The sequence below is a fragment of the Moschus berezovskii genome, chromosome 7, assembly GCF_049115385.1.
Source record: "Moschus berezovskii isolate FMDL1 chromosome 7, NW_MosBer_1.0, whole genome shotgun sequence".
NCBI classification, from domain to species: Eukaryota; Metazoa; Chordata; class Mammalia; order Artiodactyla; family Moschidae; genus Moschus; species Moschus berezovskii.
Genome location: NC_142466.1, coordinates 46,045,343 through 46,070,876, shown reverse-complemented (window position 1 = coordinate 46,070,876; position 25,534 = coordinate 46,045,343). Strand labels below are relative to the sequence as shown.

General features: G+C 41.1%; 1 protein-coding gene across 3 annotated transcripts in view; it reads left to right on the top strand.

Moving 5' to 3' along the window:
• PDCD1LG2 (programmed cell death 1 ligand 2) overlaps positions 1–16,721 on the top strand; it is a 77,226-nt gene extending 60,505 nt beyond the window's left edge. For 2 of the 3 annotated variants that reach the window (XM_088837906.1, XM_088837905.1), the window contains exon 6: positions 13,652–16,721. In XM_088837906.1, the coding sequence (XP_088694032.1) occupies positions 13,652–13,657 (6 nt within the window). In that variant the 3' untranslated portion in view covers positions 13,658–16,721. The remainder of the gene's footprint in view (positions 1–13,651) is intronic. The other variant, XM_088837904.1, reaches the window with a different exon arrangement.
• The last annotated feature ends 8,813 nt before the right edge of the window (positions 16,722–25,534 follow it).

The following is a 25,534-nucleotide window of genomic DNA, read 5'->3' as shown; positions in this document are numbered from 1 at the left end:
TTCTCCTCTTCTTCCCTCACTCCTCCTTGACACTTACCTGAGAGTAGGTGTTACAGTAAGAGGTCAGGACCAGTTAGATATATATCATAGAAGACACAGATAGGAATGTATCGGGTACTATTACCTATAACAGCGACAAATTAGAAATAATCAAATATGAATCAAAAAGAAAAAAGATGAATAAGAAGACTAGACAATAATTAAAATGAAAGCACCAAAACTAGATGTATTTTTGAGATGAATAAATCTGAACAATATAATTTTGAGAGGAAAGATAGATGTAGAAAGACATAGAGAGCATATTACCAAGGACAGTTCAGAAACATGCAAACAATCTTAAGTAGTGTATATGGGAAACAGTCATATGTACAAAGTACAAAAGAAGTACAAAAAAGGATGGAAATGATAAACATCAAATTTAACCTCCTGAACTGAGTAGTGGGTATACGGATGTTCATTACATTATTCTCTTTATTTTATACCTGAAATATCTATTTAAAGAGGTCACAATTAAAATTCAAGACAATTTAGATTTAAATTTTTCTGTGATCTAGCTTCATAATCTTAGGTAAGATCTGCCTCTTCTCTGTGCTTCAATTTTGTCATCTGTATATTGAGAAAGTTAGATCAAATACAGGAGGGCAAACAAGCCTCATGTCAGGTGCGGGGAATGCCTCGAGCAGAGATGAGGATAGTTTGGGAGACTGTTTCTAGATGCAAACTGTGGTGATAGATGGATGAATAATGTCTGCCTTGGGTGCAGGGTGAGAAGAGTTGCGGGCCTTGGCCATTTAATGACAAATGTGGAAGGGATATTTTTCATTAAAAAAAAAACTGTGTTTATCTTTATTTCTGTTCGTCTTTATCATGTACATACGTACATGACATTATTTTATGGTCTATTAGTACTTGTTTTGATTTCATTCAAAGTTATTTTCAGATTGATTGAAGTCTTTCTAATCATGTTTAGAGCTGCATAAAATACAGAACTTGGTTGATGATCACTAGCGAAGTATTAAAGGAAAAATTATTTTTATTTAGTATAATGTATTATGGTTTTGTCAAAGCAGATACAAATGTGTTAGATTTTCAGTAGATGCTTTTTTTTAAGTTCTTCCCTAAAAAGTTGCTCATCAGTTATTAACCCTTTACTGAGAACTGATTCACATTTGGAATAATATCCCCTGGGAAGAAGAGGGAATAGGACATGGAAATACTGATTTGAGGGACAGAAAGAGACTAGATCTGGGGCCAAGTGTTTGGACAGCCAAGAAAACTTGGAATGTGTTGCTGGGGATGAGGAGTACTTCATGGTTCTCCGGAAAAACAGAACCACAGAACCACTTGTTGTTTAGTCACTAAGTCACATCCAACTCTTCTGCGATCCCATGGACTATAGCCCGCCAGGCTCCTCTGTCCATGGGATTTCCCAGGCAAGAATACTGGAGTGAGTTGCCATTTCTTTCTCCAGGGAATCTGCCCAACCCAGAGATCAAATCCATGACTCCTACATTACAGGCAGATTCTTAGCCCGAAAAGTATGAAATCTGTAGGGCTGGCAGGTTGGGAACTCAGGTAGGATTTTTATATTACAATCGTGAGGCAGAATTCCTCCTTCTCTGGTTGCTGTTAAGGTCTTTACCTGACTGAATGAAGCCCACCCATATTATGGAAGGTAATCTACTTAAAGTCAGTTGAGTTGAGTTCAGTTCAGTTCAGTCGCTCAGTCGTGTCCGACTCTCCGTGACCCCATGAATCACAGCACGCCAGGCCTCCCTGTCCATCACCAACTCCTGGAGTTCACTCAAACTCATGTCCACCGAGTCGGTGATGCCATCCAGCCATCTCATTCTCTGTCGTCCCCTTCTCCTCCCGCCCCAATCGCTCCCAGCATCAGAGTCTTTTCCAATGAGTCAACTCGTCGCATGAGGTGGCCAAAGTACTGCAGTTTCAGCTTTAGCATCAGTCCTTCCAATGAACACCCAGGATGGATCTCCTTTAGAATGGACTGGTTGGATCTCCTTGCAGTCCAAGGGACTCTCAAGAGTCTTCTCCAACACCACAGTTCAAAAGCATCAATTCTTCGGCGATCAGCTTTCTTCACAGTCCAACTCTCACATCCATACATGACCACGGGAAAAACCATAGCCTTGACTAGACGGACCTTGGTTGGCAAAGTAATGTCTCTGCTTTTTAATATACTATCAAGGTTGGTCATAACTTTCCTTCCAAGGAGTAAGCGTCTTTTAATTTCATGGCTGCAATCAGCATCTGCAGTGAGAGACGCCGGCCCCGGCGCAACCGACCACGCAAAGAGGCGCGGCCGAGAGGAGCTACTTAAAGTCAGCTGAAGGTAAATGTTAATTACATCTATTATAGGAAATACCTTCAGAGCAACATCTAGACTAACATTTCACCAAATAGCTGAGCACAGCAGTCTAGCCAAATTAACATAAAATAAGCCATCACAGACATCAAGAAATGAGGGGAACATTCTTGCCTGGAGTAAGTCAGTTTGTTAGACTTCCCAGAATCTTTGAAAATACAAGTATGTGTCCATCTATTTTCTGGTCACTGGAATTGTCCAGATGACCAGGGCTTTGTCTAATACCTGCTCATCCGTGCAGCTGCCACTCCAGATTTGCATGTAGGCTATTTAGGGTTTTTTGTTTATTTCAGCAAGATGTTTTTCCCTCAACTCCCTGCCTGTCAACCATTCAGTAACCAAAGGGCATCTGTGACTTCAGAATCTACCACTTTGTATATTTTGAAGTAATGAATATCTGAGTAGAAGAGTCTGATGCTAGGAGGGATTGGGGGTGGGAGGAGACGGGGATGACAGAGAATGAGATAGCTGGATGGCATCACCGACTCGATGGACATGAGTTTGAGTGAACTCTGGGAGTTGGTGATGGACAGGGAGGCCTGGCGTGCTATGCTTCATGGGGTCGCAAAGAGTCAGACACGACTGAGCGACTGAACTGAACTGAACTGAGAGGGGGTAAAAAAAAACCCAAACTTGTAGCCAAGAAATTACTTGATAAAATCAAACAAGCTTTTTGAAAAAATAATTTTTACTTCTCAGTAAAATGAACAAATTATAAAAGCTTGATTTGACTTATCTAATATCTTGTTTCATTGCCAACACCCAATGAGAACTATAGATAGATGTGTATAGCTATGTATAGATAGCTTTGGGAAGTCCCCTTGAGTGGAGCAGCTCACACTGCAAGACCTGATTCCCCCTATACTGTTTTCATCATCAGGCCAATCTCCTGTCTCTTGACTAGATTTGAGCTCTTTTGCATGGCTTTTCAGGCCATCCTTCTCCCTTTCCTGTTCCCAAGCCGTGCTGATTCCTACCTTTGTGCTTTTGTTCATGTTGTGTCTCCTGCCTGGAATGCCCTCCTCACTCCTTCTTGTTGACTCAAATTCAAGCTTCTTGTAGGATCTGCCTTAGTACAGAATAATAAGTTAGCATTATTATTGTTTTAATGCCAGACCACTGTTCTAAACACTCTAGAGGTACATTTAATTTTCACAGTAGCCCTACGAGGTATATACTTCCTCCCACCATCTCCAGTCTCAGAGATGAGGAGATACTTGTACAAGGTCATATGACTAGTGAATGCATGGGCCAGAAAATGGACCCAAGTGTGCCAGTACAGAGCCCATGCCTATACACTAAGCTGTACTCCCTTTCTTAGTCTGTAAGACTCTGCAGCTCAGCAGTCTTTGTTTTTCCCTCTGCATTGTACACACAGTCTATACCACTCTTAAGTGCATAGTCACAGCATTATTTCCTGGCTTCTTCTAAGTGTACATATTTTATATTTACTTAGTCAATGAAATGAAGTGAGATATTACTGTTAATTAAACTGTTGGGTATTTGGTTTTGTCTGCTTTATTATCTGTTTTTCTATACTTCTTTTAGCTTATTCTATGGTCAGTTTATAAGAAAGTGACTGATTTTGACCAAATTAGGCTTGCTACTAAAAAATCTTGTTTAATTTTAGTTGAGTTTGCCAGCTCTAAAGAGAACAACTTATAATGATTTCTAGAACATTTGTCATACTTTAGTAGGCTCCTATTAATGAAAATCAACCACAGTTAACACTCTCCTACCCACTGGTGTGTATCGATAAAAAAAAAAGTGTAGGCAAACCTTGGCCAGGGGGTCAAATCCCCACCTGTTTTTGTAAACAAAATTTTTATTAAAACTTAATCATGCTTTCTGTTTTCATATTGTCCCTCCCCCTAATTTCCCATCCTTTCCTGTGCTTCTTATGGTAGAGTTGAATAATTGCAACAGAGACCATATAGCCCATAAAAATCTAAATTTTTTATAATCTGGCCCTTTACAGAAAAAGTTTGCTGTCTCCTGACCTAGAGGTTCTCCCAGGCTTTGCACCTCCTTCCACAGTAAATGTACTGGGTTGGTCAAAAAGTTCATTTGGGGTTTTTTGTAAGATATGGAAAAACCTGAATGAACTTTTCAGCCAACCAAATACTTCTTCCTGTGCTGTGATACAATGTCACCCTTACTCCTATGTTAGCTTCATGAAGTCTGAGGACAGAGCCCACCAGAAGTTCTTAGGCTGAGCCAGCCTCTCACTCTCCGACACACAGTCTCTGCTACGCTAGCTCTGCCTCACCCCCAAAAACCACCACTGGGGGACAGTGTTAGGTTCTAGGCTTTCCAGGAACAATCCTGGGCCTTCATATTCTTATTATCAGCTCAGAAGATGAAATCTTGGGACTTGCTTTGAGCATGTCCTTTGGACATATTTCATTTCATTTTTTTTTATTTTAATTTTTATTGAAGTATAGTTGATTTACAGTATTGTGCTAGTTTCAGTTATATAACAAAATTATTCAGTAATACATATATAGTTTTTCAGATTCTTTTCCATTATAGGTTATTACAAAACACTGTGCTGTACAGTAAATCCTTGTTGTTTATTTTATATATGGTAGTATCTCTTAATCCCATATTCTTAACTTATCCCTTGCTCCTGCCCCTTTGGTAATCATGTTTGTTTTCTATGTCTGTAAGTCTGTCTTGTATATAAGTTCATTTGTATTTTTTTTTTCTGGATTCCACATGTAAGTGATATCATAAGATATTTGTCTTTTTTTTACTTACTTCATTAAGTATAATATTCTCTGGGTCCATCCATGTTGTTGCAAATGGCAATATTTCATTCTTTTTATGGCTAATATTCCATTGTGTGTGTGTATACACACCCTCACACACATTATATCTTCTTATTCCATTCATCTATTAATGGACACTTAGGTTGTTTCCATGTTTCGCTGTTGTAAATAGTGCTACTGTGAACATTGAGATATGTGTCGCACATACTTCGGCAAGACTCTTATTCAAATAATTATTCTTGCTTCCCACCTAAGAAAAGAAGAGCTTGCTGGTTTTGCCTCACTGACCAGTGATTGAAGTGAGGCCTGATTATTGTGAGAGTGCCCAGAAGAGCTCAGTAACTCAAGTAACAGCTGCTCTGGGCTGCGTTTCCCTACACCACGTTTCTACCCATAACTTTCTAGGGAACTCTGGGAAAGGTAGTGCCTGTTCCTGTTGTGAAAATCCAGACTTCTCAATCACCCAAGATGGGCCTTCAAGGCCTTAACCTTAATATTATAAATTAAAAACTCAGATAAAGCTAAATGTATCCAAGGAGATGGCCCTTTCCCATCCTTCTCCATGGTGAATGTGATAGTCATTAGTGGTATTTCACACACTTCTAGATCTCTTGCTCTTGTGTACACAATAGGATTGCACTTCTCTGTGATTAATTAGGTCATAAGTGTGGTCATATGACTTGCTTTGATCAACTAAATGTAAGCATAAGTGATGTGTGTTACTTTGGGGTAGAATATATAATAGCTAGCATAGAGTCGAACACGACTGAGTGACTTCACTTTCACTTTTCACTTTCACGCGTTGGATAAGGAAATGGCAACCCACTCCAGTGTTCTTGCCTGGAGAATCCCAGGGACAGGGGAGCCTGGTGGGCTGCTGTCTATGCGGTCGCACAGAGTCGGACACGACAGAAGTGACTTAGCAGCAGCAGCCTGTGCTTTGCTGTATTTTCTGTTTTCATCTGCAACATTCAAGGTAGTGATTTCTACATCAGCCTGGGTTTCTGAGTAACAACAAATAACAGGGCACCCGGCTGATCCTCGGTGGGCATGGAGCATGAGCAAGAATAAACCTTTATTTATTATATTGAGATTTAAGAGTTATTTGTTACTGCAGCATAATCTAGTCTATCCTGACTGATACAACAGGGAAATAATAGACCATATGTTACCATTTAGCATTCTGTTTCTGAGGAAAAATGCTTTCTACATAAAAAAGAAAAAACGATAAAGTACAAGAATATCAGTTCAGTTCAGTCGCTCAGTCGTGTCCGACTCTCCGCGACCCCATGAATCACAGCACGCCAGGCCTCCCTGTCCATCACTAACTCCCGGAGTACACTCAAACTCATGTCCACAGAGTCGGTGATGCCATCCAGCCATCTCATTCTCCGTCGTCCCCTTCTCCTCCCGCCCCCAATCTTTCCCAGCATCAGAGTCTTTTCCAGTGAGTCAACTCGTCGCATGAGGTGGCCAAAGTATTGCAGTTTCAGCTTTAGCATCAGTCCTTCCAATGAACATCCAGGATTGATCTCCTTTAGAATGGACTGGTTGGATCTCCTTGCAGTATAAGGGACTCTCAAGAGTCTTCTCCAACACCACAGTTCAAAAGCATCGATTCTTCGGCGATCAGCCTTCTTCACAGTCCAACTCTCGCAACCATACATGACCACGGGAAAAACCATTGCCTTGACTAGACGGACCTTGGTTGGCAAAGTAATGTCTCTGCTTTTTAATATACTATCAAGGTTGGTCATAACTTTCCTTCCAAGGAGCAAGCGTCTTTTAATTTCATGGCTGCAATCAGCATCTGCAGTGATTTTGGAGCCCAAAAAAACAAAGTCTGACACTGTTTCCACTGTTTTTCCATCTATTTCCCATGAAGTGATGGGACCAGATGCCATGATCTTTGTTTTCTGAATGTTGAGCTTCAAACCAACCTTTTCACTCTCCTCTTTCACTTTCATCAAGAGGCTTTTGAGTTCCTCTTCACTTTCTGCCATAAGGGTAGTGTCATCTGCATATCTGAGGTTATTGATATTTCTCCCAGCAATCTTGACTCCAGCTTGTGCTTCTTCCAGCCCAGCGTTCCTCATGATGTACTCTGCATATAAGTTAAATAAGCAAGGTGACAATATACAACCTTGACGTACACCTTTTCCTATTTGGAACCAGTCTGTTGTTCCATGTCCAGTTCTAACTGTTGCTTCCTGACCTGCATACAGGTTTCTCAAGAGGCAGGTCAGGTGGTCTGGTATGCCCATCTCTTTCAGAATGTTCCACAGTTTATTGTGATCCACACAGTCAAAGGCTTTGGCATAGTCAATGAAGCAGAAATAGATGTTTTTCTGAAACTCTCTTGCTTTCTCCATGATCCAGCGGATGTTGGCAATTTGATCTCTGGTGCCTCTGCCTTTTCTAAAACCTGCTTGAACATCTGGGAGTTCACGGTTTACATATTGCTGAAGCCTGGCTTGGAGAATTTTGAGCATGACTTTGCTAGCGTGTGAGATGAGGGCAATTGTCCGGTAGTTTGAGCATTCTTTGGCATTGCCTTTCTTTGGGATTGGAATGAAGACTGACCTCTTCCAGTCCTGTGGCCACTGCTGAGTTTTCCAAATCTGCTGGCATATTGAGTGCAGCACTTTCACAGCATCATCTTTCAAGACTTGTAATAGCTCAACTGGAATTCCATCACCTCCACTAGCTTTGTTAGTAGTGATGCTTTCTAAGGCCCACTTGACTTCGCATTCCAAGATGTCTGGCTCTAGGTCAGTGATCACGTTATCGTGACTATCTTGGTCGGGAAGATCTTTTTTGTACAGTTCTTCTGTGTATTCTTGCCACCTCTTCTTAATATCTTCTGCTTCTGTTAGGTCCATACCATTTCTGTCCTTTATCGAGCCCATCTTTGCATGAAATGTTCCCTTGGAATCTCTAATTTTCTTGAAGAGGTCTCTTGTTTTTCCTATTCTGTTGTTTTCCTCTATTTCTTTGCATTGATCACTGAGGAAGTCTTTCTTATCTCTCCTTGCTATTCTTTGGAACTCTGCATTCAGATGCTTATATCTTTCCTTTTCTCCTTTGCTTTTCGCTTCTCTTCTTTTCACAGCTATTTGTAAGGCCTCCTCAGACAGCCATTTCATATAATTAGTTCTCTATTTTAAAAAAAAGTTTTTAATATACCCACCATACCTGCTTTCTCCCCCCAAAATGAATACATTAAAATGCCGATAAAAAAACATTAAACTGCTCACAATAATAAAAAAATGTCCATAATAATTGTTATTGTGTGATGGAACCTCATATTATTTTCTTCATGTTTCCTGAATTCTGTTTGTACTTTAATACATTTTTAAATTCCCCAATGTGCCGTTGTTTTAAGTACCCAGGGGTGCCTGTTAGATGAAGAAAGGAGTTTTTTAAGGCCTATTGACTCACTGGAAAAGACTCTGATGCTGGGCAAGATTGGGGGCGGGAGGAGAAGGGGACGACAGAGAGTGAGATGGCTGGATGGTATCACCGACTCGATGGACCTGAGTTTGAGTGAACTCCGGGAGTTGGTGATGGACAGGGAGGCCTGGCGTGCTGTGATTGATGGGGTCACAAAGAGTCGGACACGACTGAGAGACTTAACTGAACTGAACTGAATGTATTATTGAACTGTGGTGTTGGAGAAGACTCTTGAGAGTCCCTTGGACTGCAAGGAGATCCAACCAGTTCATTCTAAAGGAGATCAATCCTGGGTGTTCATTGGAGGGACTGATGCTAAAGCTGAAACTCCAATACTTTGGCCACCTCATGCGAAGAGTTGACTCACTGGAAAAGACTCTGATGCTAGGAAAGATTGGGGGCTGGAGGAGAAGGGGAAGACAGAGAATGAGATGGCTGGATGGCATCACCGACTCGATGGACATGAGTTTGAGTGAACTCCGGGAGTTGGTGATGGACAGGGAGGCCTGATGTGCTGTGATTCATGGGGTCGCAAAGAGTCGGACACGACTGAGCGACTGAACTGACCTGAACTGAACCATCCCCCACTCTTCTCTCTATATCTCAGTAGTCCAATGCATTTCATAGGACTCTTCATAGGGTCCCTCTCAACTTTTGGGAGGGAAAGGCTTTTACTCCCTTTCAAGGACATGTATCATCAGTGTCTTAGTTGCCTCTCACAGATTCCTAGCTCAGGCAACCTGGAAGGAATGGACACATACTGCAAGGATGTAACAAACAAGGTAACTTGCACAAGGTTATGTTATAACTTAATGATGGAAGTCCTAGTCCAGACTTCCTGAATCCTTTTCTGTGGTACACTACCCTTTCCATTTGTGGAAGTTTTCCTTGTAGCTAACTTGACTCACTTGTGGGGCTATTCAGGCCCCTGGCTTCTTGTTACGCAGGCAAACAAGCTGTCAACCAGTATAACTTTAGGAGTGAATTCTGATTCCTAGACATCATATTTAAAAGCAGAGATATTACTTTGCCAACAAAGGTTTGTCTAGTCAAAGCTATAATTTTTCCAGTAGTCATGTATGAATGTCAGAGTTGGACCATAAAGAAAGCTGAGCGCTAAAGAACTGATGCTTTTGAACTGTGGTGTTGGAGAAGACTCTTGAGAGTCCCTTGGACAGCAAGGAGATCCAACCAGTCCATCCTAAAGGAAATCAGTCCTGAATATTCATCAGATGGACTGATGCTGAAACTGAAGCTCCAATACTTTGGCCACCTGAGGAGAAGAACTGACTCGTTGGAAAAGACCCTGATGCTGGGAAAGATGGGAGGCAGGAGGAGAAGGGGACGACAGAGGATGAGATGGTTGGATGGCATCACTGACTCGATGGACATGAGTTTGAGGAAACTCCGGGAGTTGGTGACGGACAGGGAAGCCTGACATGCTGCAGTCCATGGGGTTGCAAAGAATCGGATATGACTGGTCGACTAGAACTGAATTCTGATACCATAGATGTATATCAGCTCAGTTCAGTCGCTCAGTCGTGTCCGACTTTAGCAAAAATAAAGTTGCCCCCAAAATAAAGTCTGTCACTGTTTCCATTGATTCCTCATCTATTTGCAATGAAGTGATGGGATCGGATGCCATGATCTTAGTTTTCTGAATGCTGAGTTTTAAGCCAACTTTTTCACTCTTTCACTTTCCTCGAGAGGCACTTTAGTTCTTCTTTGCTTTCTGCCATAAGTATGGTCTCATCTGCATTTCTGAGGTTATTGATATTTCTCCCGGCAATCTTGATTCCCCCTTGTGCTTCATCCAGTCCAGCATTTCTCATGATGTACCCTGTATATAAGTTAAATAAGCAGGGTAACATTATAGACCATTGATGTACTCCTTTCCAATTTGGAACCACTCTCTTGTTCCATGTCCAGTTCTAACTATTACTTCTTGACCGGCTACAGATTTCTCAGGAGGTAGGTCAGGTGGTCTGGTATTCCCATCTCTTGAAGAATTTTCCACAGTTTGTTGTGATTCACACAGTCAAAGGCTTTGGCATAGTCGATAAAACAGAAGTAGATATTTTTCTGCAACTCTCTCCCTTTTTCGATGATCCAACACATGTTGGCAATTTGATATCTGGTTCCTCTGCCTTTTCTAAATCCAGCTTGAACATCTGGAAGTTCATGGTTCACGTACTGTTGAAGCCTGGCTTGGAGAATTTTTAGCATTACTTTACTAGAGTGTGAGATGAGTGCAATTGTGCATTAGTTTTAGCATTCTTTTGCATTGCCTTTCTTTGGGATTGGAATGAAAACTGACCTTTTCCAGTCCCATGGCCACTGCTGAGTTTTCCAAATTTGCTGGAATATTGAGTGCAGCACTTTAACAGCATCATCTTTTAGGATTAGAAGTTGCTCAACTGGAATTCCATCGCCTCCACTAGCTTTGTTCTTAGTGATGCTTCCTAAGGCCCACTTGACTCCACATTCCAAGATGTCTGGCTCTAGGTGAGTGATCACACCATTGTGATTATCTGGGTCATGAAGATCTTTTTTGTATAGTTCTTTTGTGTATTCTTGCCACCTCCTTTTAATACAGTGTGCTTCTGTTAGGTCCATGCCATTTCTGTCCTTTATTGTGCCCATCTTTGCATGAAATGTTCCCTTAGTATCTCTAATTTTCTTGAAAAGATCTCTAGTCTTTTCCATTCTATTATTTTCCTCTATTTCTTTGCATTGATCACTAGGGAAGGCTTTCTTATCTCTCCTTGCTATTCTTTGGAACTCTGCATTCAGATGGGTATATCTTTCCTTTTCTACTTTGCTTTTTACTTCTCTTCTTTTCACAGCTATTTGTAAGGCCTCATCAGACAATCAGTATGGTTTTTTGCATTTCTTTTTCTTAGGGATGGTCTTGATCACTGCCTCCCAGATCTAATCCCTTGAAGCTATTTGTCACTTCCAGTATATAATCGTAAGGGATTTGATTTAGGTCATACCTGAACAGTCTAGTGTTTTTCCCTACTTTCTTCATATTAAGTCTGAATTTGGCAATAAGGAGTTCATGATCCGAGCCACAGTCAGCTCCTGGTCTTGTTTCTGCTGACTGTGTATAGCTTCTTCATCTCTGGCTGCAAAGAATATAATCAATTTGATTTCGGTTTGACCATCTGGTGATGTCCATATGTAGAATCTTCTTTTGTGTTGTTGGAAGAGGGTGTTTGCTGTGGCCAGATATGTGTCATGCTTCCTTAAAAAAAAGTTATTCTAGTCATCCAAGTCATGCTTTATTAGAGCTTCCAGAGAATGCAGCCTGACGTCTCCACTTTAGAGATCATGAGATTGAGTTTAAGGCATGTTAAGTGACTTTATTGATGAAATAATGACAAAAAAATTAAAAGATCTTGGAATCCCCAGTATAACACTATTTATTTATGCATTCACTCGCAAACATATTTTGTGTTTGCTATTTCCAAGACTCTATGTCAGGTAGGCCATAGGAGAATTTTAAAAATGACTTAAGCACATTAGTCATCTAAGAGTCTTACAATGAAGTATTAGAGATGAGGCACTCAAAAAACTGCTCTCATTGCCATAGTTTGGGTTAAGATTAAAATATGAGGCCAGCTTTCTAAATACCTCTGTATACCTCTTTCTGTATACTTCTATATACCTCTATATATTGCTATATACCTCTATATATTTCTATATACCTTATATTAAAATATGAGGCCAGCTTTCTATATATACCTATATAGTAATTGGTCCAATATCTGCATTTTGTTTTGTTTTGCTTCGTTTACTTGATTCTCTTGTCTTTCCACTAAGAACTTCCACCAAAGAACCAACCACAGCTTTGGCATTCTATTATAGCAACATGGACATGTGTCCTTTTCTTTTTCCTATGCCAATGGTTCTAATTTGTTTTCTTCTTTTCTCTTATAACCCTTTATATATATATACACATATATATTCTGAGTAGGAAAAATTTTGAGTTGTCCTCCTATGTTCCTCTTTTACTTTCATACTACTATCAAACTCAAGCATATCTGACACCAGATGTGTGGAAATTTTCCCCACATCAAGCCATTCTGTGCATCACAAGATGAGTGTCGTACAATGTAACTCAGTTCTGACACTAACTGTGATAGCATGAGATTCCACAGGTTAAGGGCTCAGTTCCCAAGTGTGTTCCCCCTCCACTTCAGATGCCAGTCATACGTTCAGGTTGTCACCTGTACTTCTGACCAATCAGCTATAAATATGAGGTCCTCATGACCTTCTTCTTGGGTTCAGTTAATTTGCTAGAGCTGTTCACAGGCTCAGGAAAATAGTTTACATGTTTTATCAGTTAATTATAAAAGGATATGATAAAGGATACAGATGGACACTGGTCCCTGCTCTTGCTAGTCTCAGGGGGCCCAGTATCCTCAGACTGCAGGGGAAAGGGAAGGGAGCAGTTCCAGAAGCCTGGTGAGAACTGCAGGAGGAAAGGACAGACCACAGAGCTGTAGGCTTTAACAGAGGGATAAAACAGACTGCAGCCTGTCCAGGAGGTGACTGAGAAAGAGATCTCCCAACCGTACTCTCCTATCCTGTGCAATCTCCTCTGTCTCTGAGATGTGAGGGAAAAAATGGAATGGAAACCAGAGGAAAGAGAGGCCAGTGATGCAGTCCTAGGACGTGCACAGGCTGAGCAGGGTGGAGGAAAATGCATCTCCAGGAATAAACAGAAATATCTGACACAATGGGGAACTCTGAAAGGTCTGAATAGGGAAGCCCTTGAACTTTACTCCAGTATTTCTCAGCTGCCTGCAGCTCAGAGAACAGAGGAGAGAAGCTTCTTGCTATCAGTCTGGGGAGAGAAATTAAAGATGTGGACTAAGGCAAATGTTCGAGGGGGTGGAAAGGAAGCTTTAAGCCCTGCTGCCTTTTGAGCCTTTTTTTTTTTAACTCCAATTTTCTCACTCCAATCAGACTTTGAGAGTTTGTGTATTTTCTAGTCAGAAAAATGATTTTTCTGTTTGTGAACTTTTCTCTCCAGATTTGAACCTGTGGCCTCAGGAGCTGGGGTGACCTGATAGGACATCCTCAAGAAACTTCTAGACTCTGAACAAGAATCCCCTGGCCTGCAGATCTTGTTTGTATTTTTCAAATGTCTTTTTATAAACCAGCACTTTATTCTGGAGACTGCTGCACGACTAGGCAGCACCCACCACCACCGTGTAACAGAAAGTCAGGCGACTGCCCCTCCACTGATCCGGGCTCTCTCCCCCAGAGCCCCTGGCTCCATGCACACACTACTGCACTTTAGAAAACAACCACACTGGATCCTGGACCCCACTGAGGATTCTCTGGCTCTTTCTTTCTTCCAGACCGGAAACAGAGGGAATTATTTCTCCTTAAGTTTCCAAAGTGGTTTCCAGAAGCAGAGACAAGTAGAAGTTTCCAGTTACAGAAATGGACAGAAGATTGCCAGTAGAGTTATTTTTATGTGTCGTTTCCTCTGGATACTGAACAACCCTATTGAGACTGTGAGTTCACAGACAGGACTTTATACAAAGTCAAGCCATAATTGACATGTTTTATGGTTTACAGGAAGCTAGGAAACATCTGAGTTGTTTTAATGACGTGTTTAAGCATTGAAGTGCACAGAGTGGTCCACTACAGATTGTGGAGAAAAGCCATTGAGTATTTTTCTGAGACCTAAATCACAAAGCATTGATTTTAACTTGTAATGGCACTGTGTTGAACGGTATTTTAAAAGCAAACTATATCTGTCCTTCAAATAATCCTGTCTTCTTAACCTCAGAAGCCAATCATACACATTTTAAGTTTTGTCATACTAATATGCTATTTCTGCAAAAATTCCAGATGAGTAGCTATAATGGTAAAAGCACCAAACTAAGGCTCCTTTCCTAGCCTTCTCTTTGACTTTAAACTTAACCTTTCAGTAGCTCATTTTCCAGGTCTGTGATAGAGTGATGGTCACTAGCCATGACCTCTGATGGTCAGTACTAGAAATCCTGTGGGACTTCATTATCATGTGTCAAGGAGGAGGGTAACTGGATGTGGTCCATCAGGCTGATCATGTTCAATTTGGTCTTTGTGCTAGGACGTTCAAGGCATTAGCTGACCCATAAACTATCCAAATGTAAACATTACCAAGTATAACAGATGATGAATGGGCTTCAAGCAAACTCTTTTAACTGATGCACAGACCAAGAATAATTTTAGGTTAATGAGAATGAAGGGGGTAAAAGTGAGTAACAGACAATTATGTAACATCTCAGTTTCTTCTGTTCAAAATCAAAGAATACCATTGAAGAATAAAACTCAGTTCTTCAAAATGTTCCAGATGTTCTGCTTTTGGCTAAGTGGTTTCCTCAGGGCCTATCCAGGTCAGTAAATTTAATGTTCCCTAAGGCCAGTTGGCTCCCATAGCTGTAAAAGCCTTTGCAGCACACTCGAATGACTTCTTTAGAAGGGCAGGGTCCCATGGCTGTCTCCCAGGTCCCATGTGTTGGTCTGGGGCCCCTGCTGGGAAAGCAGCACTTCCTAATCTTGCAGAGGTCAGAGCAGGCAGACAGGACCTTCTCCCTCAGGAAGCGGTCTGTCCATGTGGGCTGCACATCTCCACTGATATGTGATTGGCATGCTGCATCCTTGGGTGGTAATATTTAGCTCTATAGGAACCTGGTGGAATAATGGCTTCTGTCAAAATGCCACCATCTTTAGTCCTAGATCAGGGTTATTTTCTTAAACACCAAATTGGGACAGGGCTCCCTAGTTCCAGTATCCCAAAATTCAGGGTTCTTTTGGGAAGAAAACCTGCTAGGCATTGTGTCCTCGTGTGAGAAATGTTCTACACTACAGCCTAACAACCATAATGATTAACATTTACTAAGTACTTCCTTCCTGATGTTGTCTTAGGCTTTTATACAGATCATTAACATGAATTCTCTCAAAACCCTCTAAGAAAGGCACTATTCATGTCTCCATTTTAAAGATAAGGAAACTGAGGCACAGAGAGGTTAAGAAATTTGGTTAAGGCTGCCTGGTTAGCTTGGAAAGGATAGAACTAGAACAATGGAACTATATTCATTACACCCCACCATGTGTCCTTATTTCCTACTGGATGGGATTTATGGTGGAATTTTACTGGTTACATACACCCTGTAGTCCTTTTTCCTGATCTAGAATTAATTTTACTCTTACTGCTTCCAAAGAGGCACTACTAGAGGTAGAAGACAGGTTCTGATGTCAGAGATTCCAACCCCACCTCAACTGTATATGAATTACACACCTTTGTACATATCATCTGATCTCTAAGCATCAGTTTCCTTATCTAAAAGATGAATACAGTCTTCCCTCAGTATCTGCAGGGAATTGGCTCCAGGACCCCCTCGGATACCAAATCTGTGGATGCTCAAGACCCTTATACAAAATGGTGCCATATTTTTGTGTAATCTATTCATGTTCTCCCATATACTTTAAATCATCTGCAGATTACTTATAAGACCCAATCAGTGTAAGTGCTTAAGTAAAATAGTTGTAACTACAATATAAATGCTATGTAATAGTTGAACAGCATATTTAAGTTTTGCTTTTTGGAATTTTCTGAAATTCTTTTCTAATATTTTCAATGCTCAGTTGGATGTGGAAACTCAATATGAAGGTCCAGCTGTAATATAAAAAAGGCAGTTAGCGTCTTCCTTTATCAGGCACTTAGCATGTACAGCACACGGTAAGTACCTATTAAATGACAAGTACCACTGGTAATCTCCCTATGTACCAGCCACTATTTTTTTGCTAAATGGGCAATGTCTGGACACTATTAAGCTAGTCTGTCTGCAGGATATTTCTCCTAAATCCTAACCCTAAGGGAGAAGTGAGCAGTGCTCCAAGGATTTCCAGTCAAGGGATTTTGTCCCCAGGCTCTCCTGTACATGCCACATTCCCCAGCTAAGTCAAGGGGTTCTCCAGTCCTTCGGTATGCCTTGTGCTGTCCCCTGAACCCAGAAGATCACCCCTTTTCTGGGGTCTCAATTTGCCTTCACAAAACCCTTTGCTTTCTTTAGATGCCAGTTCTGCCAGTGAATATTTTCTGGTTTTTTTCCCCCCTACTGAATATGAGCTCTCTTTACTTTGGGCAGAGCAGTGTTTTCTTTGTCCCTCTCTGAAACAGTTATCTTTTTTCAGTTTTGAATAGTGAGTATTTGAGCACATTTTATATCATCACCTTAGACTATATGTTCCTGCTGCTGCTACTGCTAAGTCACTCCAGTCATGTCCAACTCTGTGTGACCCCATAGATGGAAGCCCACCAGGCTCCCCCATCCCTGGGATTCTCCAGGCAAGAACACTGGAGTGGGTTGCCATTTCCTTCTCCAATGTGTGAAAGTGAATAGTGAAAGTGAAGTCGCTCAGTCGTGTCCGACCCTTAGCGACCCCACAGACTGCAGCCTACCAGGCTCCTCCTTCCATGGGATTTTCTAGGCAAGAGTACTGGAGTGGCTTGCCATTGCTTTCTCCATAGAGGGCAGGGAAAGAGTGAAATTTTGTCATTCCTGCAGTATCTTGTGTGTGATCGATACCTCATGCATGACTGGCTCTGAGACTCATCACTATACTGGACAGAGTGGCTAACTTAACATTCTTACTTACCATGACCTTAATATGATTGGCCAGAAAGTTGTACAATGGTAATCCTCAAAGAAGAAGAGCTAAATGAGTTCTAAGTCTTAAAAAAAAAAAAAAAAAACAGTCCCTTTTATAAAGAAAGCAAAAACAGCATTTGGGAGAGTTTGAGAAAGGCCAAACAAGCAAATATCACCTATGCCGCTATCATCCAAACGCAAGTATTTTCATTTTTGCTGCCAGCAGTTGCTTTGTCCAGACTTGTACATCATCTTGGTATAGTTGTTAACATGTCATTTTCTGTCCTTTTTTCAAATTCGTCACTGTACGTAAGTTTACAGATGAGCTTCCCAGGTGGAGCTCGTGGTAAAGAACCTGCCTGCAAATGCAGGAGACAGAAGAGATGTTCAGTCCCTGGGTCGGGAAGATCCCCCTGAGGGGGGCATGGCTACCCACTTGAGTAATTTTGCCTGGAGAATCCCGTGAACAGAGGAGCCTGGCAGGCTACAGCCCATAGGGTCTCAGACAGTCAGATATGACTGAAGCGACTGAGCACACATGAATAAACCCACAAATATGTTGCTGACTAGGCTTCCTAATTATCATTTTTAATGGTCACAGATCCATGATGAGCTGGAATTGGGCCCAAATTTGTTTATCACCTGATCACTCTAAGCCCCTATTTTGACCATAAGATCACAGTGGTATTTGGGGTTCCTAAGGATTACTGTGATTTCAGAGCAGTGTTTTGGAATCACTGGAAAGTTTGGGTATTTCCATTTCTCCCAATGCACAGACACCTTAGTAAATGACTATGTCCCTTTAGGGATAGCTTGGAGGAAGACCTCCACTAAGTATTTGCAGCATTGTTGCACAGTTCTTTCTTAAGCGTCCAATTTTCCTCTTCAATCAGGAGCTTCAGATCTGTGAACTGGTTGGGTCTAGGAACTGGGCAAGAAGCTGATTCTCAAATGTGATAATTCAAATTTCTATCATATGGGTCAAGTAGTGTTTTGGTAGGCCAGCCACCCACCGCCGCCCCCCGCCTCCCCACTCTGGGATCCAGTCATCTCCACTGAAATCAAGAAGCCCATCTCAGTGGCAGCATTATCCAGCATCAACTTTGGCCTACAGAAAACAGCTCCCCGGAGGTATTCAGGATTGCTGGGGCTCCCTCACTAATGCATTTCTCAATGCTTTAATGAGGGAAACATCCCTTGGACCCTTTCAAGGTGAGGAAAGACACATAGGTTACATGATAAATTATTCCATTATTCCTATCTCCCTAAGCCATTAGAATCCTTTCTATACATTATTCCAGAGACATTCTATCAAGTCGATATCACTGAATGTATTGTTGAACATAGGTTTCTGAGCCAAGCAAACTGAGCCACTCCCAGCTGCTCAAACTAATATATTTGTTTTACCTAGCTTTTGCTGTATAACACAACTTAGTGGCTTGTGTTTATCATATGTTTTTATGATTTTGTTGGTTAGCAATTTGGGTTGGGCTCAACTGGGACATTTCTTCCTTATATGTCAGTTGGGCTTATTCATGTGTTTGCAGTCAGTCTGGTGGTTTGACAGATTGGCTGAAAGATGCTGGTCTCAGCTGGTCTTACATGTCTTGGAGTTGCTGCTGATTGCTAGTGGGCCATGTGTCTCCAGCAGGTTAGTCAGGCTTCATTAACATGGAAGCTGGTCCAGAACAGGAAAAAAGAAGGCAAACCCCAACATGCAAGGGCTTTACAGGTTTCTGTTTGCATCACATTTGTTCCAGTCTCATTGGCCAAAGCAAGTCAGACAGCTATGCCAAAAACCATTGTGGAAGGGGTTACATAAGGACACAATATACAGAGTGGCATGATTCTCTGGGGGCTATTATTGTAACAGTTTACTATAGCATTAAGTCCAAAAATCTATGGAAAGTGTATTATACCAGGGCTACCTAAATTTGGCCCCAACCCAATGTTATGTTCTGTTCACCTTGGTCCGATACCTTAGAATCCACCCTCTGCTATATTAGATATGTTTCTTCTAATATAAATTTAACCAAATCTTGTTATTCTTTTGGAGTATAACCCTCTTCCTCCTGAACAAGACTGTGCTCTTCTCTCCCTAAGCAGGTTGGGATCTGACTCCAGATAAAAGACTGAAGGCCATGAAAGTTGGGAGCAAAGGAATTTAGAATGAATAGGGATCTCCATGCAAGGCAACTGCTCCATATATAGTCATTACAGGTATTTAAGCAAAGGAAGGCTAGTATCATCAAATAGGAAATAGAGGCTTATTCAAAGGAAGCTCAGGGATACTTGGGAGATTCAAGATTCTCAGCTTCATCCAAGTCCACTCAAATGTTTCCATTTCTCAGAGTCCTATACCTTCCAAATTACTGCCTAAACTTTGACATGTGAGATTTGGCCAGTCTGTGGATGCTTAGTTTGGGTCTGAATGTTTTAGATATGTCTCCTATATGTAGAGGGAATAAGATATACTCTTAGGGGCAGCCTTAGGAGCCCTCTGATGCCCTGAAGATGATTTGAATTGAAAGATATGAGCTTGTAATTTTTTTCCTGCAAGCACCATATCACCATCAGAAGTAGCCATCTTACCTTACATTCCTTATAGTCATCTTCTCTACCATAATGATCACATATAGCAGTTACTTGATCTCCAAAAGCCAGCTGCACAGTGGCATTAAACCTGAGAAGAACAGATGATGATGTCATCTATCATCAATAAATCATGATCTCATCACCTTCCATAAGTTACCACTTCCCGTTGTCCATTGGTGAAGAGCTTAGCTCTGAATGCAAAGCAAATGAATCCAGATTCCTGGTTTGAAAGTCTGTTTCCTGAAACCACTCCTAGTATCAAATACTCTATCAGCCAGGGTTCAGTCAGAAAAACAGTGTATTTACTATAAGGAATTGGTTATAAAAATATTAGAAGGCAGAAAGAGTAAAAAGTGATACCAAGGAAACCCAGATATTAGAACTGCAGAGAACAGTTCCCTTTCTGCTGTCTACTGCTCCGACACATTCAGGAACTAAAAATAGGAAGGAATTCTCCCCCTCCCACATTCCAGTCCCTAAGGCTTCCCATTTATTAAACAGGAAGCCAGCTGCCAAAGAAGGCTGGTAAAGGAGGTTTGCTGACTCAGAGCCCTGCCACCGGTAGAGGAAGGCAGACTTAGAACCAAGAACAGTTCAAAGGACCTTGTTGCTGGATCAAAACTTATCTGGGTAAAGGAGATGTATTCCTTGTGAGAGGAAAAATGCAGAGATGATTAATTCCAGCTGAACTGTAGGACAAGGAACTTGCTTGAACTTTGTGACATCTCACCATATAAAAAGAGCCTATTATGTATTTCTTGATTCAGTCAGTTCAGTTCAGTGCTCAGTCGTGTCTGACTCTGTGACCCCATGGACTGCAGCACGCCAAGCCTCCCTGTCCATCACCAACTCCTGGAGTTTACTCAGACTCATGTCCATTGAGTCAGTGATGCCATCCAGCCATCTCATCCCCAGTGGTCCCCTTCTCCTCCTGCCTTCAATCTTTCCCAGCATCAGGGTCTTTTCCAATGAGTCAGCTCTTCGCCTCAGGTGGCCAAAGTATTGGAGTTTCAGCTTCAACATCAGTCCTTCCAATGAATATTCAGGACTTATTTCCTTTAGGATGGACTGGTTGGACCTCCTTGCTGTCCAAGGAACTCTCAAGAGTCTTCTCCAATACCACAGTTCAAAAGCATCAATTCTTCGGCGCTCAGCTTTCTTAATAGTCCAACTCTCACATCCATACATGACTACAGGTAAAACCATTTATTGATTAATTGAGTAAAAAAATAGCAACCAGGAACTGCTTTGGCCATGAGTATAGAACAAAATTAACTTATTTTAACATGCACTTTGCAGAAGTTATATCACTTGGTTGCAAGCAAAAAAATATCCGATGCAAACTGGCTTAAATTAAAAAGCAGAACATATCAGCTTATGTTAACTGAAGAGTCAAAGGTGCCGCCAAAGGTACAGTTGGGCAGAGATGTCTAACAGTATCTTCTGTATCTCTGCACTATCTCTGTTGAAGTTCTACCCACTATCTCTTCACTCTGTTGCCTTTTTGTTGACTCTACATTTGAAAATCATCTCTCTTTGTGGTCACAAGGTGGTTGCAGTAGTTATTAAACCTTCCATGTTCAAATCTACACACACACAAAAAGCCATTTTGCCAGCATTTGCAGCAATTCATATATTAACTCTGGACAAGTTTATGTCATGCGCCCTCTCCTAAACCTATCACTAGAAGAAAAAGAATATGTGAGTGATATCTTAAGTTTGGAGCTCCACTCAACTGTTGTTGTTGAGTCACTAAGTCATGTCTGATTCCTTGTGATCCCATGGACTGCTGCATTCCAGGCTCCTCTGTTCTCTACAATCTCCCAGAGTTTGCTCAGATTCATGTCCATTGAGTCAGTGATGCTATCTAACTGTCTCATCTTCTGCCACCCCTTTCTCCTTTTGCCTTTGATCTTTCCCAGCATCAGGGTCTTTTTCAATGAGTCAGCTCTTTGAATCAAGTGGCCAAAGTATTAGAGCTTCAGCATCAGTCCTTTCAATGAATATTCAGGATTAACTTCTTTTAGGATTGACTGGTTTGATCTCTTTGCAGTCCAAGGAACTCTCAAGAGTCTTCTCCAGCATCACAATTCCAAAGTATCAATTTTTTGAAGTTCAGCCTTCTTTATGGTCCAACCCTCACATCTATACATGACTACTGGAAAAACCATAGCTTTGACTATATGGACATTTGTCAGCAAAATGATGTATCTGCTTTTTAATATGCTATCTGGGTTTGTCATAGCTTTCCTTCCAAGGAGGAAGCATCTTTTCATTTCATGGCTTCAGCCACCGTCCACAGTGATTTGGGAGCCCAAGAAAATAATATCTGTCACTGCTTACACATTTTCCCCATCTATTTGGCATGAAGTGATGGGACTGGACGCCATGATCTTAGTGTTTTGAATGTTGAGTTTAAAGCCAGCTTCTTCAGTCTCCTCTTTCACTTTCATCAAGAGGATCTTTAGTTCCTCTTTACTTTCTGCCATTAGAGTGGTATCATCTGCGTAGATGAGGTTGTTAATGTTTCTCCCAACAATCTTGATTCCAGCTTGTGATTCATTTGGCCCAGCATTTTGCATGATGTACTCTGCATATAAGTTAAATAAACAGGGTGACAATATACAGCCTTGACATACTCCTTTCCCAGTTTTGAACCAGTCAGTTATTCCACATCCAATTCTAACTGTTGCCAATTGACTCACATACAAATTTCTCAGGAGACAGGTAAAGTGATTTGGTACTCCCATTTCTTTAAGAAATTTTCTACAGTTTGTTGTGATCCACACAGTCAAGGGCTTTGGTGTAATCAATGAAGCAGAAGTAGATATTTTTCTAGAACTCTCTTGCTTTCCCCATGATCCAATGAATGTTGGCAATTTGATCTCTGGTTCCTCTGTCTCTTCAAAACCTTGCTTGTACATCTGGAAATTCTTGGTTCACATACTGCTAAAGCCTGGCTTGAAGGATTTTGAGTATAACCTTGCTGGCATGTGAAATGAGCACAATTATAATGTAGTTTGAACATTCTTTGGCATAGCCCTTTTTTTCCACTCAGTACATGTGAACTGAAAGTGTGGAGTATGATAGGACCCCAAATTATAAATGGATGCTGGAGAGTAAAACCAATGTTTACCATCAAAGCTAGTTATTTAATCAGTCAACAGTTGATGAACTCTTACTATCCATAAGGCTCTGGTGATTTGAAATGGCTAAATTATGGTCTGTCACTCACCACTAGGCTGAGAAGACAGAGATGGATGTAACCCTGGTATCTGCCAGATATTGGGATAGATGGATAAGAATCCTAGAGATGTCATTTGTGCTGAGATGTTGGAAGTGCCCAGATGTTTCTGTGGGCTTCTCCTAGAATATATAGCACAAGATGTCAGAAGCCCATTCTAAGAAAAGTATTGCTCTCACATAAGACCCTGAGGGAAAATACTTCCAAAATATCACATTTTTGAAAGTTGATCATCTTGCCTTTTCTGATGATGTATTTCCTACCTCTATGGCATTTAGATGTGTTAAAGTGTGGGGGAGGGTTTGGACTACACATTATTCCTTTTGTTGAGCTTGAAACAATAAATAACCAATGCCATCGTGTCAGCAGTCATCATGAGGTTAATTGTTTATCATTGCAGCTAACTCTCATACCATGTGCCAGACATAGTTCTAATGGCTTTACATGTATCACATTATTTAACTTTTATGGTTCAACGAAACACAGGCTATTTTGTCTCCATTTTACATGTAAGCCAAGTAAAGTCCAAATAAAAGCTCACATAACATAGCAGAATAAAACCTCAAGATTCTGCAGGTTGCCCTTGGTCCGAGACATGTAATATAGTCAAGTTTACACCACATGGTACTTTATAATTACATATGTGTTTGGTTTTCTCCAAAAGCCTGAATCATACCTAGGAACAGGAGCTGGATGTTTATTCATTTACAAAGTCCTAGAACCCAAACCCAAATGCAATACAACTTCAGTATTCTTGCCTTAAGAATCCCATGAACAGTATAAAAAAGAGAAGATAGAACACTGAAAGATAAACTCCCCAGGTCCAGAGGTGCTGATATGCTACTGGAGAACAGTGGAGAAATAACTGAGGAAAGAATGAAGTGCAGTTCAGTTCACTTCAATCACTCAGTCATGTCTGACTCTTTGCGATCCCATGGACTGCAGTGCGTCAGGCTTCCCTGTCCATCACCAACTCCCAGAGCTTACTCAAACTCATGTCCATCAAGTTGGTGATGCCATCCAACCATCTCATCCTATTTCATCCCATTCTTTTCCTGCCTTCAATCTTTCTCAACATCAGGGTCTTTTCCAATGAGTCAGTTCTTCCATTAGGTAGCCAAAGTATTGGAGTGTCAGCTTACCATCAGTCCTTCCAATGAATATTCAGGACTGATTTCCTTTAGGATGGACAACTGGATCTCCTTGAAGTCCAAGGGACTCTCAAGAGTCTTCTCCAACACCACAGTTCAAAATCATCAATTCTTCAGCTCTCAGCTTTCTTTATAGTCTAAGTCTCACATCCATACATGAATACTGGAAAAACCATAGCTTTGAATAGATGGACCTTTGTTGGCAAAGTAATGTCTCTGCTTTTTAATATGCTGTCTAGGTTGGTAATAACTTTTCTTCCAAGGAGCAAGCGTCTTTTAATTTCATGGCTGCAATCACCATCTGCAGTGATTTTGGAGCTGCCAAAAATAAAGTCTGTCACTGTTTCCATTTATTCCCCATCTATTTGCCATGAAGTGATGGGACCAGATGCCATGATCTTAGTTTTCTGAATGCTGAGTTTTAAGCCAACTTTTTGACTCTCCTCTTTCACTTTCATCAAGAGGCTCTTTAGTTCTTCACTTTCTGCCATGAGTGTGGTGTCGTCTGCATATGAAGTTATTGATATTTCTTCCAGCAATCTTGATTCCAGCCATTGCTTCATCCAGCCCAGCGTTTCTCATAATGTACTCTGCTGCTGCTGCTGCTAAGTCGCTTCAGTCGTGTCTGACTCTTTGCGATCCCATGGACTGCAGCCAACTATCCTCCTCCATCATGGGATTTTCCAGCCTGCATATGAGTTAAATAAGCAGGGTGACAATATACACCATTGATGTACTCCTTTCCCTATTTGGAATCAGTCTGTTGTTCCATGTCCAGTTCCAACTGTTGCTTCCTGACCTGCATACAGATTTCTCAGGAGGCAGGTCAGGTGATCTGGTATTCCCATCTCTTGAAGAATTTTTCACAGTTTGTTGTGATCCACACAGTCAAAGGCTTCAGCATAGTTAATAAAGCAGAAGTAGATGTTTTTCTGGAACTCTCTTGTTTTTTTGATGATCCAACAGATGTTTGCAATTTGATCTCTGGTTCCTCTGCCTTTTCTATTTTTAAAATTAATTTATTTATTTTAATTGGAGGCTAATTACCTTATAATATTGTAGTGGTTTTTGCCATATATTGACATGAATCAGCCATGGGTATACATGTGTCCCCCATCCTGAACCCCTTTCCCAACTCCTTCCCCATCCCATCCCTCAGTGTTGTCCCAATGCACAGGCTTTGAATGCCCTGTTTCATGCATCAAACTTGTACTGGTGATCTGTTTCACATATGGTTGCACACGGTCTCACATCTTCTATACTTTTACAACTCTCAT